The sequence below is a fragment of the Saccostrea echinata genome, unplaced genomic scaffold (genome assembly GCF_033153115.1).
Source record: "Saccostrea echinata isolate AGI-Se365-2 ecotype Australia unplaced genomic scaffold, CSIRO_AGI_Sech_v1 ptg000054l, whole genome shotgun sequence".
Classification (NCBI taxonomy): domain Eukaryota; kingdom Metazoa; phylum Mollusca; class Bivalvia; order Ostreida; family Ostreidae; genus Saccostrea; species Saccostrea echinata.
The window spans coordinates 1,356,748-1,373,537 of NW_026889803.1; the positions used below are offsets into that span (position 1 = coordinate 1,356,748).

General features: G+C 34.2%; 1 protein-coding gene across 1 annotated transcript in view; it reads left to right on the forward strand.

The window, feature by feature from the left end:
• Positions 1 to 15,328, forward strand: part of LOC133172072 (DNA excision repair protein ERCC-6-like) — a 38,901-nt gene extending 23,573 nt beyond the window's left edge. The window contains exons 24-31 of the mRNA XM_061306882.1: positions 2,491 to 2,680; positions 9,611 to 9,759; positions 10,339 to 10,448; positions 10,850 to 11,051; positions 11,228 to 11,442; positions 12,037 to 13,495; positions 13,702 to 13,762; positions 13,964 to 15,328. Coding sequence (XP_061162866.1) covers positions 2,491 to 2,680; positions 9,611 to 9,759; positions 10,339 to 10,448; positions 10,850 to 11,051; positions 11,228 to 11,442; positions 12,037 to 13,495; positions 13,702 to 13,762; positions 13,964 to 14,090 — 2,513 coding nt within the window. The 3' untranslated portion in view covers positions 14,091 to 15,328. The remainder of the gene's footprint in view (positions 1 to 2,490; positions 2,681 to 9,610; positions 9,760 to 10,338; positions 10,449 to 10,849; positions 11,052 to 11,227; positions 11,443 to 12,036; positions 13,496 to 13,701; positions 13,763 to 13,963) is intronic.
• Positions 15,329 to 16,790: the final 1,462 nt, after the last annotated feature.

Here is a 16,790-nt window from a genome sequence, read left to right on the forward strand (position 1 = left end):
GAAAAATAAATGCCAAGTGATTGAAAAAGGTTTTTAATACGTGGGTATTGGACTATACTGTGTGAATGTATAGGGATAGAATTTTTAAGAAACTCTTGACGCTATGTTTTTGACGTTACATTGCTTTTTAGTGTGCGCCGTGGTTACAAAACATGTTGATTTTAAAATGAAGTAAATTAATTTCTATCAAATCGAATGGAATGAAATTTCACAGATCAACAAAACAAATATTTTTACACATGATATTGTGCTTATTTTATATTTCTTGGAAGTAGTATAACATAGATTGCCATCGTCCACGAACTTTTCGAACAACCCTCGTACATTAACTTGTACACTGTTTTTAGCTCTACTGGTCAGAGATTAGAAGAACTTATGCATTAGTAATGTGTCCATAGTCAGTCCGTCTGTTTGTGTCCATAAACAATTTTTCAAAATGCTACTCCTACAGTTTTGATCAAATTACAATAAGACTTGGTGCACAACTAGGCTATAGTAAGATACATAATCTTTTAATTGCTCTTTGGTTTCCACTTATGGTGTTGCCACAGTTACTAAATATAAATTTATAGGAAATTTATTCAAAATGCTATTCCTCCTACAGTTTTGGCTCCATTCAATAAGATTTGGTACACATTAGGTAGACTCTAAATGAGACATACTTCTTTTATTATTATACCCCTGCTCCGAAGGAGAGAGGGGTATACTGTTTTACCCTTGTGTGTCTGTCTGTCCATCCGTGTAGCTGTCCGTACCATACATAACAAACTTTGGTCGCAGTTTTCTCAGCAACTACTCATTGCAGAAGCTTGAAATTTTAGCACAATCTTTGTTTAGGCATGCCATATGGTGGGATTTATTTTTGTACGAATTCGATGTCAACTTCCTGTTTATCCATGCGTCTGTCCGTACCATACATAACAAATTTTGGTCGTAGTTTTCTCAGCAACTACTCATCGCAGATGCTTGAAATTTTAGCATAATCTTTGTTTAGGCATGCCATATGGTGGGATTCATCTTTGTACTAATCTGATGTCAACTTCCTGTTTATCCATGTGTCTGTCCGTACCATACATAACAAATTTTGGTCATAGTTTTCTCGGCAACTACTCATCGCAGATGCTTGAAATTTTAGCACAATCTTGTTTAGGCATGCCATATAATGGGATTCATTTTGGTACAAATCCAATGTCAACTTCCTGTTTATCCCTGCATCTGTCTGTACCATACATAACAAATTTTGGTCGCAGTTTTCTCAGCAACTACTCATTGCAGGTGCTTGAAATCTTAACACAATGTTTGTTTAGGCATGCCATATGTTGGGATTCATTTTTTACTAATCCAATGTCAATTTCTTGATTATCACTGTGTTTGTCCATAACTGAACTTGTGTATTCACATCAGAGCGGGGGTATTATTAGTGAGCATTGGCTCGCAGACTTCTTGTTATTACAATTACACACCAATGGAGCTACAGTCTCATCAGAGACCTCTTGTTTACATTCTTCAAATATGCAGTCAAATTCTCCAAAAGGAAATGAAAATTTCAGTTTCATACACCACTCTTTAGAGTCATGCCATGGCACTTATTAGCTCACCTGAGCTGAAGGCTCAAGTGAGCTTTTCTGATCAAAATTTGTCTGTTGTCCATGTTGTAATTGTTACATTTTCCTCTTCTTCTCCAGAAGCACTGGACCAATTTCAACCAAACTTCCCACAAAGCATCCTTGGGTGAAGGGAATTTAAGTTTATTCATAGGAAGTGCCCTCTTTCAAGGGGAGATAATTAAGAATTTGTAAAAATTTGATGGAATTTTTTAAAAATCTTCTTCTCAAGAACCACTGGGCAAGGAATGCTGAAACCTATGTGAAAGCTTTATTACATACTTTAGATTCAGATTTGTTCATATCATAACCCTTGGGGATAGGGCAGGGCCACAATTGGGCTTCAAAGTTTTACATGGGAATATATAGGAAATATCTTTAAAAGTCTTCTTGAGAACATCAAAGCCATGATGAATCATATTATTATAGAAGTATCCTCAGGTAGTGTAGATTCAAATTTGTTCAAATCTAGGCTGGGTATGGTGGAGCCACAATGAGTGATCAGAGGTATACATGGGAATACATAGGAAAAAAAGTCTTTAAAATTCTGCTCAAGAACAGCAAAGCCATGATTAGTAATATTGATATAACAGCATCCTGATGTAGTGTAAATTCAATTTCCCCCCCCCCCCCCCCACATAAACTTTTCAATACTGAACTGATTTCTGCTTTTTCATATCCAATGTGCTCAGGTGAGTGATGTGGCCCATGGGCCTCTTTTTTCGTTAAATATTTTGTAAAGATTTTTTGATCCCCTGTTAGATAAATTTTCTATTTATAGCTTTTTGTCAGTTAAAAAGAAAAATCTTGCCCATACTAGTTTATATATTCTAGTATATCAAGCTGTCAGTTTACATGCACAAGGACTATTTGCCTTGTAATTCAGATGATCCGAGTTGGAATCCCGCCACTGATGCCCAGGCTGTAGACAGAGTGTTCAGGATTGGTCAAGATAAAAATGTAGTCATCTACCGCCTCATTACATGTGGCACAGTGGAGGAGAAAATCTACCGCAGACAGATATTTAAAGACTCCATAACCCGCCAGACAACAGGAAACTCCAAAAATCCCTACAGGTAAATAATGATATACAAGTACAGTGTAAATATCAACAAAAAATCGCTTCAGGTGAATAAAGGTATACCTATAAGTACAATGTAAATATTTGGAAAAAATTCTTAAAAGCTGATATAATACCTTCAAGTACTTTTTATATGTATCTTGTATATGTTTGTGAAGAAGACCAGTCTTCACATTAACCAAAACATGGTTCCGCTTTATACTGAGACAATTATTCCGTTAAGACAAATGGAAACTTGTACTTATGGAACTGTTTGCATAATGTCAAACAATTAATTTTTTGGCTTTATTAGATTCTTACAATTAAAAATAACAGGGCTCTACATAAACTTTTTTTCCTACTTGTCCAAACTTCAATTTCACTTGTCCAAAAAATTTTCAATAAAGATCTTATACTGTCAACTTAAAAACTATTTAAATAAGTGTTTGATTGATTTATGATGTTATCAATAAATACAATTAACACACACATAAAACAAAATTTTATCTAGACTTCCTGTCCTGACAATATAAATTTTCGCAAATGAAACTGTCAACATCAAACAAAATCCAAACTTCGTAAGATCCATGATGCCTTTGCAATAGTATACAATTAGTGAGTCGCCTGCCTGGTGCAGTGGTTAGAGCGTTCACTCTAAAGTCGCGGAGTAAGGAGTTGATCCTTACGTCGCGGGTTCGAATCCCACTGTGGGATGTGGAGACCGGTCCTTCAGATGAGACAGACGTATAAACAGAGGTCCCGTGTCGCAGTAGGTGCTGGCAAGAAAAAAGATCCCTCACTGCTCAATGGCCCTGAGTGCGGAGTATAGGTCAAAAATTTCCAGCTCTCCACCGGCAAGTGTTGGCGTCTCCATATGAGTGAAAAATTCTCGAGAGGACTGATGTAGTGTGAACTCAATTACATAGCAATTGATATCGGGATCAAAGTTTGGTTTTTATGTATTAAACTACCGATAAACTTTTCACCAGTCATTCTTTTTATGAATTGGAGACACAATTACATAAAAAGCACTTATCCAATCGGACAAGTACCAAGCATTCAAGTATTCACTTGTCCATAATTTTTTTTTTTTTTACTGGTACCGGACAAGTGGACAAGCTTTAATGTTGAGCCCTGAATAAAAGGCTATGGAAAGTAATTTGGCTCTATTAACTAAATTTCTAAGAATACAAAAAGATATAACAATAAAAGCTTTCTTTTTTAAGCCCTTCCATAAATATGGCTGGGGCATTTAATGTTTATCCTGTCAGACGTTCATCCTTCCATCTTTCTGTCTGTCATGCATTGCATTTAGCTTAGTTTCAAAGAAACTATTCAAGATATTTTTATCGAACTTCATAGGCTGATACATATTGGTGCGAGCTATTCAGCTGCATCATTTTTTTTTTACCTTGACCATTCCTTTGAGCTTGACCTCACTTTTCTCAAATTTGTGCTTAGCTCAGTTTTAAAGAAACTATTCAAGATATACATGTATTTATCAAACTTCATGTTATCTTTATTTTCATCAAACTTCATACAATAATGCAAATTGGTGAGACCTATTCAACTGTGTCATAATTTTGTGACCTTATCCTTCCCTGTGACCTTGACCTAACTATTTCTTGTTTACCCTAATCTTAAACAAAGAAGCAAGAAACAACTTCATGACATCTACCATGTTAAATCAGTTGTATGAAGTCAAGTAAGTTATAAGTGTTTGAAGTGTTTGCTTTTACTCTGAGTCCAATGAGCAAGATCTTAGATGAATGTTATGCAGTGTGCTATAGGGGCATGCAAGTTGTGTGTTTAAGAGTTTTGCCACTAGGAGTTGTTAATTTGGACACGACTGAATAACTAATATGATCTTGTCTGCTGATCTATTATAAATCAGCATTTTATGTTCTGGATGGTGCATATATTCATTTTCTTTTAAGATATGTTGAGAGGAGTACATGTATTTGTTGGAAGAGTCCATGTATTTGTTGGAGGAGTACATGTGTTCGTTGATTTTGTCCCATTTAGATCCCCAGCATCAGTAAGTGCTAGTTCTTCTGGTCAGACAAGCACATTAGTGATATTGGGAACGTTGGAGGATCAAAAAACTTTAAATTAATTTAAGGTATGGGGATGGTTCCCTTTTGGGATTAAGGGTAAAAAAGAGGGCGATAGTTGGTTTTTGTCTCTTTAATTGAAAATTAGTGCATTCCTGTTTTCCCAGCATCTGTAAGTGCTAGTTCTCTACTTTCTCATACAAGCACATTACAAATACAGGGAAGAAAGAAACACAAGTTTGCGATGTGCAGTTATTTGGTGTTTGATGGAGTGAATTTAGTGGAATCATTATTGGCAAGAGAAGTTGAAATGTAAAACATGGATCGCCTGGCATCATATTGGTGCAGATTCTGACCTAGTATTCTACACACAACATTGTGCCAAGGGTCCACATCTTTTAAGAATAAATATATGTACATTTACAAAGAAATTATAGCAGGTAGAAGTAAAGCGGGAGTGGATACGATGATATGGGGCTTGTCATAGATCTGGCATTAGTTTGGTGCACATTATTTGATATGTGACACCAGACATAATGACAGGATATGACACAGCCAAAGGAAAAAACAGTTTAAGGTGTGCAGCTGCCAACAGATGGCACTGTCCCTCTGGCATCTCATTGGTGCAGGTTCAAAGGTCATCCCTCACCAATCAGATAACAGGGTCAGTTACACATCTTGTATCAAGAAAAATTTAAGAGAAAGTTAAAAGTTTTGAAAAAGTAAAAGTTGAAAGGAAGTATCCAAGAAAGAAACAAAATTAAGACTTATCCAACCAATTGTAAATGCTTTTCCTCTGAAAAAGAAGTGCATTAAGTATATGCTAATGAGACCCTTGTTTGACATGTTTTGAAGATTTTTTTGGGCTAGATTTGTCATGTTACTGAATTTAAAATTTTATTTTGATTTTTATATTTAATACTGAGAATTGAAGGAAATGGCTTATCGTCTTACATATGAATTTACACAGAGTTCAACTCGTACTATTTCTGATAAATTTACAGGTTTTTTGTTCAAATTAAGTGTTCAGATATGCATTAAACCATTCCTTTCAAAGAATCATTTACTTGAGACAGATGTTAGCCAAAAAACATTTGAGGGTTCAATGCCTTATTAGTGCCCCAGCATTGGTAAGTGCTTGTCTTTTGCCTAATACATGCACTGCACCAATACCTGGGAACTAATGCATCAGCTATTTCCTGCATTGTTTGATGTGAATTTTTGTTAATTTATTTTTACAGAGAAAACATGCAGTATTAAATTCATGAATTTTCCATGCAATGTTAGGTTTGTGTCACATTTAGATAAAAAAAATGCTTTAGTGGTTTATTTCTTGATTGATTGTTTTGTTCTTTTTTTTTTTTTTAATTAAATTAACTGCTTCTATATAAATTTTCAAAATACATTTTAAAAATTAATTATTTGATTTCTTCACTTAAGTATAATCTCTAAAATGGTTTCAAATGCCAGCCAGCATTTTATCAACAGCTTTTTTAATTATGCAAAGAAGGAATTTGTGGAATGTCATTGTTACTTCTAAGAAATTGTCAAGAAAACACCCCCAGGCTTTATTGCTGAATTCTCTCCCTTTGATCCTTTACAAAAGGGTTTACACAGGTGTTCATATCAAGCTTATCATTTACAAGAAAAGGTTATTTAGACATGCCCAAGATAAAGGGGCTTGACTGCTTGGGGCCCCATGTAGGGCACCTTGCTACACATGCTGTCAATGTAGTGATAACATTCACAGCTTGTTCCCCACAAACACCTCTGTTTACACTGTGACATGTGTTTACTAAACAATGCTGGCAAATTTATGATGTAAACAACTGTCTGGAAAATTTTTTTCAAATAAGATTTTGGTTTCAAAGTCAAAAGAAAAAAATAAACAGACTGGAAAAAAAAATATGAAAATGATGATCAAATAAGCAATTTAGTCAATAAAGCAGGCTAATAAATGCTGCAATTTTGTTATGTAATAACTGTGAAATTTTTTGAAAATGAGTAACAACAATCATTTGAATTTCAACATGCTCATAGCAAAAGGAATATTAAAAATCTTGAATATGCATGAAAAAATCTTGATAACAACAAATTTTTTAAAAAAGGAAAATGAAAACCAACTAGTTAAGATAAAATTTTCCACAAAAAAAAAAGAAAAAAAAAAGCAGACTCGTAAGGGTTCACCTTGTAGCACACCAAAATAATTAAATTGAAACAAATTTATTATTTTTAACTTCTCTAGGTCTTAGAAAACAAGATGTTCTTTATAATTGTATGTCACTTAAAATATGAATCATATTCATAAAAAGTCTAATAAAAATTTAGCAAAATTTTAGCTATGAAACTAAAAAGATTGTTAATATTGTTTAAACAATTTTACCTCTGCTTCTGAGACTAATTACTTGTCCTTTTCCAAAAGTGGATGAAACACAAATAAACCTCTGAACAGAAGAAAAGATATCATTCAACCTATGGGTTTGCTCAAAACAAGTTTGAGCAAAATGGTTTTTGTTTAGCTTGTTAGTGCTCCTTTGTCCTCTTCTTAATTCTGAGGTATTTTGTTGTGCATTTCTAAGTCAGTAAATCCACCAAGCACCATAAAAAAGCTGGCTGATCACAAAAACAACTTAATTATCCCCCTTTGTATTGGCTCTCCAGACAATGGTGTGATAATTGGACAGGTAGGCTGTTGCCATGGTTAGCTTGGGTCTGGCCAGACAAAGACCTGAAAAAGTGTCAGAGTTCCCATAATCCTAGTTTGTTTTGACCAGTCAGAGTAGCATGGCCAAATTCCCCTCAAGCCATACTAATTGAATAGAGACAGACCATGTAATGTAATTAGATAAGGCACCCACAGGGGAAACAATCCATACTTTATATATTAGATATATATTTTATAAGAAAAAGAAATGAATGAAGAAAAATTACTTTGGAATACAATCCCCAAAAGTTAACCTTGAAAAGAAAATTTCACACTAAAAAAAGGAAAATTAATACTGCCCACATTCCAAAATTTGCAGATTTCTCTTTCCATTTAATAAGAGGAAATATGAGTTTATTTGCCTTTAGAAGTAGAAATCGGTGAATTTTTTATGGCATTAAATATTTGCTGAAATTTTTATCCATGAATGAAAATTAGATTTTATATCATTTCTATATGAATTCCTATCCCTCATGTCCATTCTCCTTGCTGTACCCCACTGAGAGAGCTAAGTGTTTTGTGATACATAGATAGATAAGGGCTTGTTTCCCAGCAAGATGATGTTGTTTAGTGTAGATTATTATTTTACAGACATTCTGACACTTTTACACTACTATCAATTTTCAGAATGTGTCATGTATGTGTAACTTCTAATTAAAGGAGTCCAACTCGGAGACATTTATTCTAATTTTTGAATTAAATTTTTTTGTCTTAAATATCATTAATTTCTGTCTTTCATCTTAAACAAAATACCCAATTGTAGGAATCTGGCATTTTAAAATAATTTTAAGGTATGAACAGCACCATAAAACACAATTACATGCATAATAATTCTAAACCAAAGATTTCTCTGAGAGAATAGAATTGAGTAATTTTTAAACTTTATCTGCAAATTAACATTGTCCACTCATAGATTTGAATGTAGGAATAATCTTAAATTTGAAATCCATTTCATAATATTAGCTCAAATTGTGCTTGAATTGGATAATGTGTTTGCCAGCCATTCTTTCTGATTTCAGACTTACCTAATGTTAAATCTCTTTGATATTAAACAGAGATTGTAAGAAGCTTAAGGGGGATTAGCATTATAGATACTATTGGGAGGCCATGCTCCCATCCCTGTATGATTTATGTTCCACACCTTTTTGATTGGAAAATATTAAAGTTACAAAGTTAGTCACATTGGTAGATACACATAATTAATGAAATTAAGTAGTTTATAAAGTTATAGTGAAGGAATCCTCAAAACTATTGTCATCCATATTCTGATATGGATAAAACTGCATGTAGATAGGCAAATAGTGAAGTTTAAAATATTCTAGTGTAGCCATAACAGTGAAGTTTTCTTTATAAAGATTTGTTGTATAAATTTTGCAAAACCTTTTTGATTTTTCATTGCATTTGCATGTAAGTCTTCAACCATGATTAGTTTTTGTTTGCCTGGCTGTATGTATGCAGGATTATTCAAAAAGCATAAATAATCTATAAAACTATATACACTAAAGAATTTCTAGTTACATGTACATGTATACCTTATTTATACAAATAATGATTGAATTTTATTCTGAAGTAAAACATTTATTACAATTTATAAGTAGTAGGAATTTGCAGGATTCGCATTTATCGATAACATATTGGTAGACTATTTTTTCCATCCTCAAGATAATTTTTTAAAAATCTCTCAATTTTGGTAAATGATAAGATATTTAAGAATTCTCCAATAAATAAGAATCCCATCAAAAGCATAATTAAATCTTGTTGTATTGTAAGTTTATGTTTTTGTCAGTTTTTTTATGCCCCTCCCACTATCAATTATTGAGATGGGGGTATTCTTTATACCTATGTCATTACACATGCACATAACCGAAATTAATTTGATAGGATGGGGACAAGTTATTTGCAGTTTTGGTTCACACATTGCCATGTGCCGTAAATAGTTGCCTAGTTTTTGCAATTTTTCTTCTGTTAAACACAATAGCACATACAATATCTATACATGTATATACATTTTGTGTTAGAAAAAAGGACTTTTCTCCTAAATGTTTAATCTGAACAGATGTTATAAAATTTGGTTCAGGAACCAAGCATATGCAAATCAGAAAGTTTCTACCAATTCATGTAATGATTTGAATTGTTCTGCTGTAAATGTAAACTTATAAGTTAAATTTCTGTGTGTTTCATGTTTTAGGTACTTCACAAAGCAGGAGCTGAGAGAGTTGTTCACACTTGACAATCCACGGATCTCGAAAACTCAGCAACAGCTAGAGGAGATGCACAGTCACCAGAGAAACACAGACTCCTCCCTGGACGCTCACATCGCATTCCTCTACTCACTGGGTCAGTAATCAGTGTGTTGTTTTGTGTCACTGCTAGGTTACTTTCCTCAGAAAAACAGACTTTTAACTTAATAATAATATTTCTCCTCTGACAAAGTGTTGTTTTTTGTCATTGCAATGTTATTTTCAAAACTTTCCACAAAGACACAGGACTTTTACAATGTACTAGATTCTTAGTGTTTTTCTCTACTCACACAGTGACCAAAAATGTCATTTTGTATCACTGCTGATTGCTCATACTAAACTCTGCACATAGTTTTGATATCAAATGATGATATAGTTTCAGAAATTTTAATTTTTTTGACTGACTCCGCAAGTCTGAAGAATACTTTTTAAGAATTTATGTGTATGACTTGTTCACATTAAACACATTGAAATACATGTATCTATTTAAAAAGGAATTTTACAATTCAGCAGGCATACATATCTGCAAGCTGATTTACATGAGCTGATGTTTGTGATTTTTGATATTAAACAATTTGGAAGGAAATGGGGGTTGGAGCGGGGTCCTTTTCAGACTTTAAAAAATATAGGGGTGGGTGACATACACCACGTTGTAGATATTTTTTATGTGTTGTAGAAATATTTGGTATCAGTGACCATGACTTGATGTTTACTCGGGAGAAGTGCGACTTTGAAGACAACGGAGAAGCAGAAGTAGAACATGGAGAAGAATACATACAACACAGGGTGTGTATCATGCAACACTGCTAAAGTATACACATGTACATGTTTCATACAACACCGGGTGTGTATCAAGCAACACTGCTAAAGTATACACATGTACATGTTACATACAACACAGGGTGTGTATCAGGCAACACTGCTAAAGTATACACATGTACATGTTTCATACAACACCGGGTGTGTATCAAGCAACATTGCTAAAGTATACACATGTACATGTTACATACAACACAGGGTGTGCATCAAGCAATTATAGGAATACTACATTGCTAAAATATATACATGTACTGTTTCATACATCACAGGGTGTGTAAGGAGCAAAAATTTCTGTTCTTATGCCTCATGTTAAATGTAGGATGTGAATAAATCATGATTAATATGTTGTAAATAAATGTTTTTGACAGGTACAGAAAGCAAAGGAATTGCTTCAGATGGAGTCTGATTTAACACAGGATTTTGAACAGAGAACTGGAAAGTATCAGAGAAATGTCCCAGCTGGGCCAGAGGATGCAGGGTCCCAAAAACCATTTTCTCGGCCGTGGGCTGACTGGAATCTCCAGGGAACGGTCAACACACAGGAGGAGGAGGATGCTAAGGATGTACAAGGTCAGCCAGGACAAAAAATGCTGATAGTATTGGTAGAATTGATCTTTAAGAAACCAAACTTGGTGGGTTTCGAAATATTTTCAGTATAACAAAGATCTTGATTTTGCAAAATTTGAAACAAAAGTGGTTGTTTGATTCAGTTTAAAATATTCCAATTATTTTTTTTCTCTTCCTAGAGATAGACTTAGATGCTGAGAATGTTGATGATGATGATGATGAAGAAGAAGAGGAAGATAATGATGTTAAAGAAGTGAAGGCTGAAGTGTTGGAGACCAGTCATATTGACCTTGTGACCCCAGAGCCCACCCCCATCAAAGGCAGCAATACTGTAGTAGATCTGACAGCTATCATACCTGGAGTCAAAGTAAAGACAGAGCCAGAATTAAACAAGGTATAAACAGCTGGTTACATTTCCTTTAGAAGGTTTTGGTTTTTCTTGCTGTAGTTTTCATATGTTTGGTCTTTTGTGTATATGTACAGTCAAACCTTGTTATCTCAGACTAGATGGGGCCAAGAATAAACTTAAGAGGTTCTTTAAGTCACTTTTTATTCTCCCAAACTTTATTTTCGCATAATTTTGTGAGATGATCTGCTCATAAAAATTTCATAACAGTATATATTACATACAGCAATACCCAGAATTCATGAAAATTTTGTCTGGCTTATAAATACCAAATACATGTACCTATCTCTCGAAGATAAGGTGTCACAAAAATTTGTTGATCTACAGTATCTGCGGATTCTAGATAACAAGGTTAAAATACATAAAGAAAAAGTATTTGGGATTTCAAACACTTCGACAAATTCATGGTATTGAGATACTGATGCCATAGAAAGTGATATATATGATCTTATATGTGTACTTGTACATTGTATATTTATAAGAAATTTACATGTATCTGCAAAAAGTAAATCTTTTTTCAAGCAGTACTTTTCCAGAAATTAAAAAAAAAATCATATTCTACTTCCCATATTTATATTGTAGACTGACATCCAAATTGAAAATGAACAAAATGAAATGATGACTGAGGTATTGAGTCCAGGTCAACATGTGGAAAAGGCAGCAGAATCAGATGAAGATGTGCAGACCATTGAAAATTTGGGAAATCTTTCTATAAAGGCTAGTCCCAAAAGGACCTCTTTAGATAAAGACAGTATGTGCATGTTAGAGTCTGATTCAAATGATAGGGAAAATAACACTTCCAATAATGGAGGCATAGGTCCAAAAAGCCAAGACAAAGATGGAATGCAGACAGATGAAGATGAAGTTCAGACATACCAAGATGAAATTGAGGATGTGGAGAAGACAAGTAGTGACATTCAATCAAATGAATCAGAGAATGACAAAATGGAGGAATCTATAATCGACTCAGAGGATGACGAAAATAAAGAAAATGTTCCTCTTTCACAAATTATAGCTTCAGCCAAGAGATCGTCTGATGCGTTCAAACTGAACAGATCAACAGATGGTCAGGCAAGGTCTCCCCTAGCCCCCATCCTCATTTCTCCAGCAATTACTGACTCTCCTGCTAAAAAGAAACCAAGAAGAAGTGTGTCTCAAAGTCCCTGGCTGACACAACCCCATGAGAAAAAAGTGGAAAATACTGTGAGAGAAGAGGAAGTTTTTATATCCCCAGATAGGTTTCGACCTCTGATGGGAACGAAATCAAAGGACAATTCTGATTTGCTCAAAAGTAGAAGTAACTTAAATGCTACGATTTTATCGGCTTTCTCTGACAGTCCTCAACCAGGAAGTTCACCTCTTGGGAGGAAAGTGACATCAGAGTCATTCTTGGAGAGGAAGAGGACTGGTTCTAAGCTGCAGGAAACATTATTGGGGGAATCCCCGGATCAAAGTGGTGCTACTTCTAGACTCGAGAAAAGTTTTGTGCCAAATTCTTTACAGAATACGCCTGATGTTAGTTTGTCTGCCAAGGACATTTCTGGACAGGACAGTATAGCCATAGAAGAAACTGATGAAGAATCATCCCCTGCCAAATACATGTCTATATCCAAGTCAGAGAGTGTTGTTGAAAACAGCATGCTGAGTGATGAAGAAAAACACTCAAGTGACTCTGATAACTGTAAGCCTTCAAATAACCAGTCAAAAATAGAGATAGATTCAGAAGATGATTTGCCCACATTTTCTGTCAAGAAGAAATCTGTGAAAAAGGCTGTGATTGTGAGTGATTCTGAAAGTGACACTAGTGATGTGAACCCTGGGGAGGAGGCACAGAGAAGTATGGAACAAGAAAACAGAAACAAAAGGAAGTCTTCTGAGTCTAACAGTCTATCCCAGTCCAAATATGCCATGCTGTCCAGCTCTGACAATGAACAAGCTGAGAACCAGGAGGATTTGAGGAGTGAGGAGTCTGGGAACAATGAGGATTCTGAAGATATAGATGAGGATTCTATAGATATAGATGTGGATAGTGAAGATGAAGGTTTGTATGATGATTTCATTGTCAAAAGCAATAGATTTAACAGTATAATTAAGATAATTCAAGAAAATGTTTGTATTGAATTCAATTTTACGATCATTATTTTGTTATTCAATTTTCCATAAAACTAAAATACATGTATTGGACTGAACCCTAAAGAGGATGAAATAATTTACCGGTATATGTACAGTGTATGTTCAAACTTCCAGATTTCCTAGATCTTGCAGAAAATTTAAAAGAACAGTATCTAATGACAGTGAAAAGAGCAAAGTAAGAAGTTTTTGTTCATTTAATCATGTAACAAAAATTAGTTTCTAAGATAAATGAAAATCAAAAATGTATGGGATGTACTGTATATTGTAAGTTTGACCAAGATATTTGATGGTTATAGATGGTTATCGATGTATTTACATGTACATGTGTGTCATTGTGGTAAAATTTTAAGAGCAGTATTAAACTTTTCTTTAATAGGGAGTTGTACAAATCCAGAAACTATGAAGAATGCCTGGCCAATGCTTTACAAGCTTTGGAAATCTACCCAGAGAACACAGCTTTACAAGCGTTTGCCCTCATGGTAAACAGCAAGATGGAGGGATAGAATTCTCACACATTCCGGTTGATCTGTTCATATTGATCTCAAACATGGTACAGGGGAAGGTGATAACTCTTAAGATTGCATGATGGTGTTTTATAATGGATTAAGTAATAAAGTAAAATAATATGCAGTCTTTTTAACAATGCTTTCATTGGGATCACCTGGCAAAGATTTTGCTTTTTATTTCTTTGGAAATAATTATTTTTGAACAGGTATCAGTGAATACATTTGTTTAAGTTGATTTGTGTTTGATATGAGATCTATAGAAATAGTTCAGAATCTGCTGTTGAGGAAATTTAATGCTTATCATTACAGTATACAGGTGGTATACACACATGTACATTGTAGCATTAAGATTTTTTTTAACTGTGAACGCTATATCTACATTTTTGATACTATTACAAATACAGCATGTTTTTTTTTTCACCAACTGAATATATTTATGCATTATAAGTACATGTACTATTCCCTTAAAACATAAATTGGTCACTAATGAGTAACCCAGTGTCAATGAGTTCTCGGTGTAAAACATAATGTTCAAAAATGAATTCAGTATCTTTACATTTAGCAGACAAATATAGGTATGTACACTATGTACATACTGGTAACTGTGTAAATTTTGTACTTATTTTCAGATACATTAGAATATGAGCAGTAGTAATGTTTCTGCCTAATGATATGCTTTTGCAAACATTGCATTTGTTTGAATCAATTGTAGTCGTACTAAATTGGTATTCTCTGTGCTGAACTGAATTCATATGAGCTGATTTCTCTGTGCTTGAAATGTATCTTTACCTTTTTAACATTAAAACAGACTAGACGAGATAAATGTGTTCAAATTTTATTTCAAACAAAGTTAAGCAATTTGAGTTATGTTAGTACATAACTAAATATTTACTTGGAAAAGCTTCATGATGACATTATAGTGCTCAAATGATATTCTAATACATTAATATGATACCAGGTTCAGTAGGTGCGTTAATAAAGAAGGTTCAGTATCAAATATTTCATGTCATCGTTTTAGATTTTTTATTATATTAACTATTTGTTAAATACAAAGGATTTAAAAAGATTTTAGATTCACTTAATGAATTCCAAGTATGTATAAGTTGTTCACTCCTACGTGTAGTATATGATGAAATACAAATGTATTTTTTCACCCTTTTGAAAAAAAAAATTGCCAGATAAAAGTGTGATGCATTGATATAAACATGTAGCTTGAATAAATTGTTTTAAATAAGTATCATATATTGTAACTACTGTGTCATGATACATTAAGTGTATTGCAGTAATGCCCCAGCCCTATTGCAGAATATGAATTTTTTAGGTCACTTGAGTCAATATTTCTATGTCTTCCAACTTCTCAAGAACCACTGGACCAATTTTAAACTTGCCACAAAGCATCCCTGGTGAAGAGGATTCAAGCTTGTTCAAATAAATATTGGGAGATAATCAAGAAAAGGCAAAAATAGTGTTGGGTCATTTAAAAATCTCAAGACCAACTAGGCCAGAATAACTATGTATGAAACTTGTATGAAATTTTCCTGACATAGTGCAGATTCAAGTTGTTCAAATCTTAGCACCAGAGTAGGATGGAACCACAGAAGAAAATCAAAGTTTACACTGAAAAATATTGGAAGAATTCTTTATTAAAATCTTTTTTCTCAAGAATGGCAGTGCCATGATGAATCATATTAATATGAAAGCATCCTCAGGTAATGCAGATTGAAATTTCTTCAAATCATGGCTCCCAGGGATGGGGTGGGATCACAATAAGGGGTCAAAATTTTACATGGGACTCTATAGGAAAAATCTTAAGAACAACCATGATTAGCCATATTAATATGCAAGTATCCTCAGATAATGCAGAATCAAGCTACAATTAAGGATCAAAGTTTTATGCAGTAATATATATTGGAAAAATACTTAAAAGCTTTTTTCTCAAGAACAGCAGGGCCATAATAGTCATATTTTAAAATATGCAAGGATCCTAAGATAATGCAGATTCATGTTTGTTCAAATCATGGTCCCAGGGGGTAGGATAGGTCCACAATTGAGGATCAGTTTTATGTGGGAATTAGAAAAAACAGGGCCACACTAAATCCCACCAAACCCTTTGGTCAGGTACCAAGTTTGTCATATATTGATACATTTATTGATACACACTTCTGGACTTGCTTCAAATGTTGGATCGGACCAATGACAACTTAGTTTTTGGAGCAGGTCCATTACCAAAAACAAGAGGCTCATGGGCCATAATGCTCACCTGAGTAAATATGGCTCTGTGTGCTTCATCAGCACTCTTCTACCCATACATTCCTATGTAAAACTGATTGCCAATTATAGCCCCACCATATCCCTCGGGGTCATAATTTGAACAAACTTGAATCTGCACTACCTGAGGATGCTTCCATATAAATATAACTAATCAAGGCTTTCCTAGTCTTGAAAAGATTTTTGTATGTGTCCCTATTGCCCATTGTGGACCCATTCTACACCCTACCCCTGAGGGTCATGATATGAACAAACTTGAATCACACTACCTAAGGATGCTTCCATTTAAATATGACTAATCTTGACTTTGCTGATCCTCTGAAAAAGATTTTTCCTTTGTTTTCCTATGTAATACTTTAATTGCCCATTTTGACCCCACCCTTCCCCGGGGGGGGGGGGGGGGGGGGGGGGGCGTTATTTGAACAAACT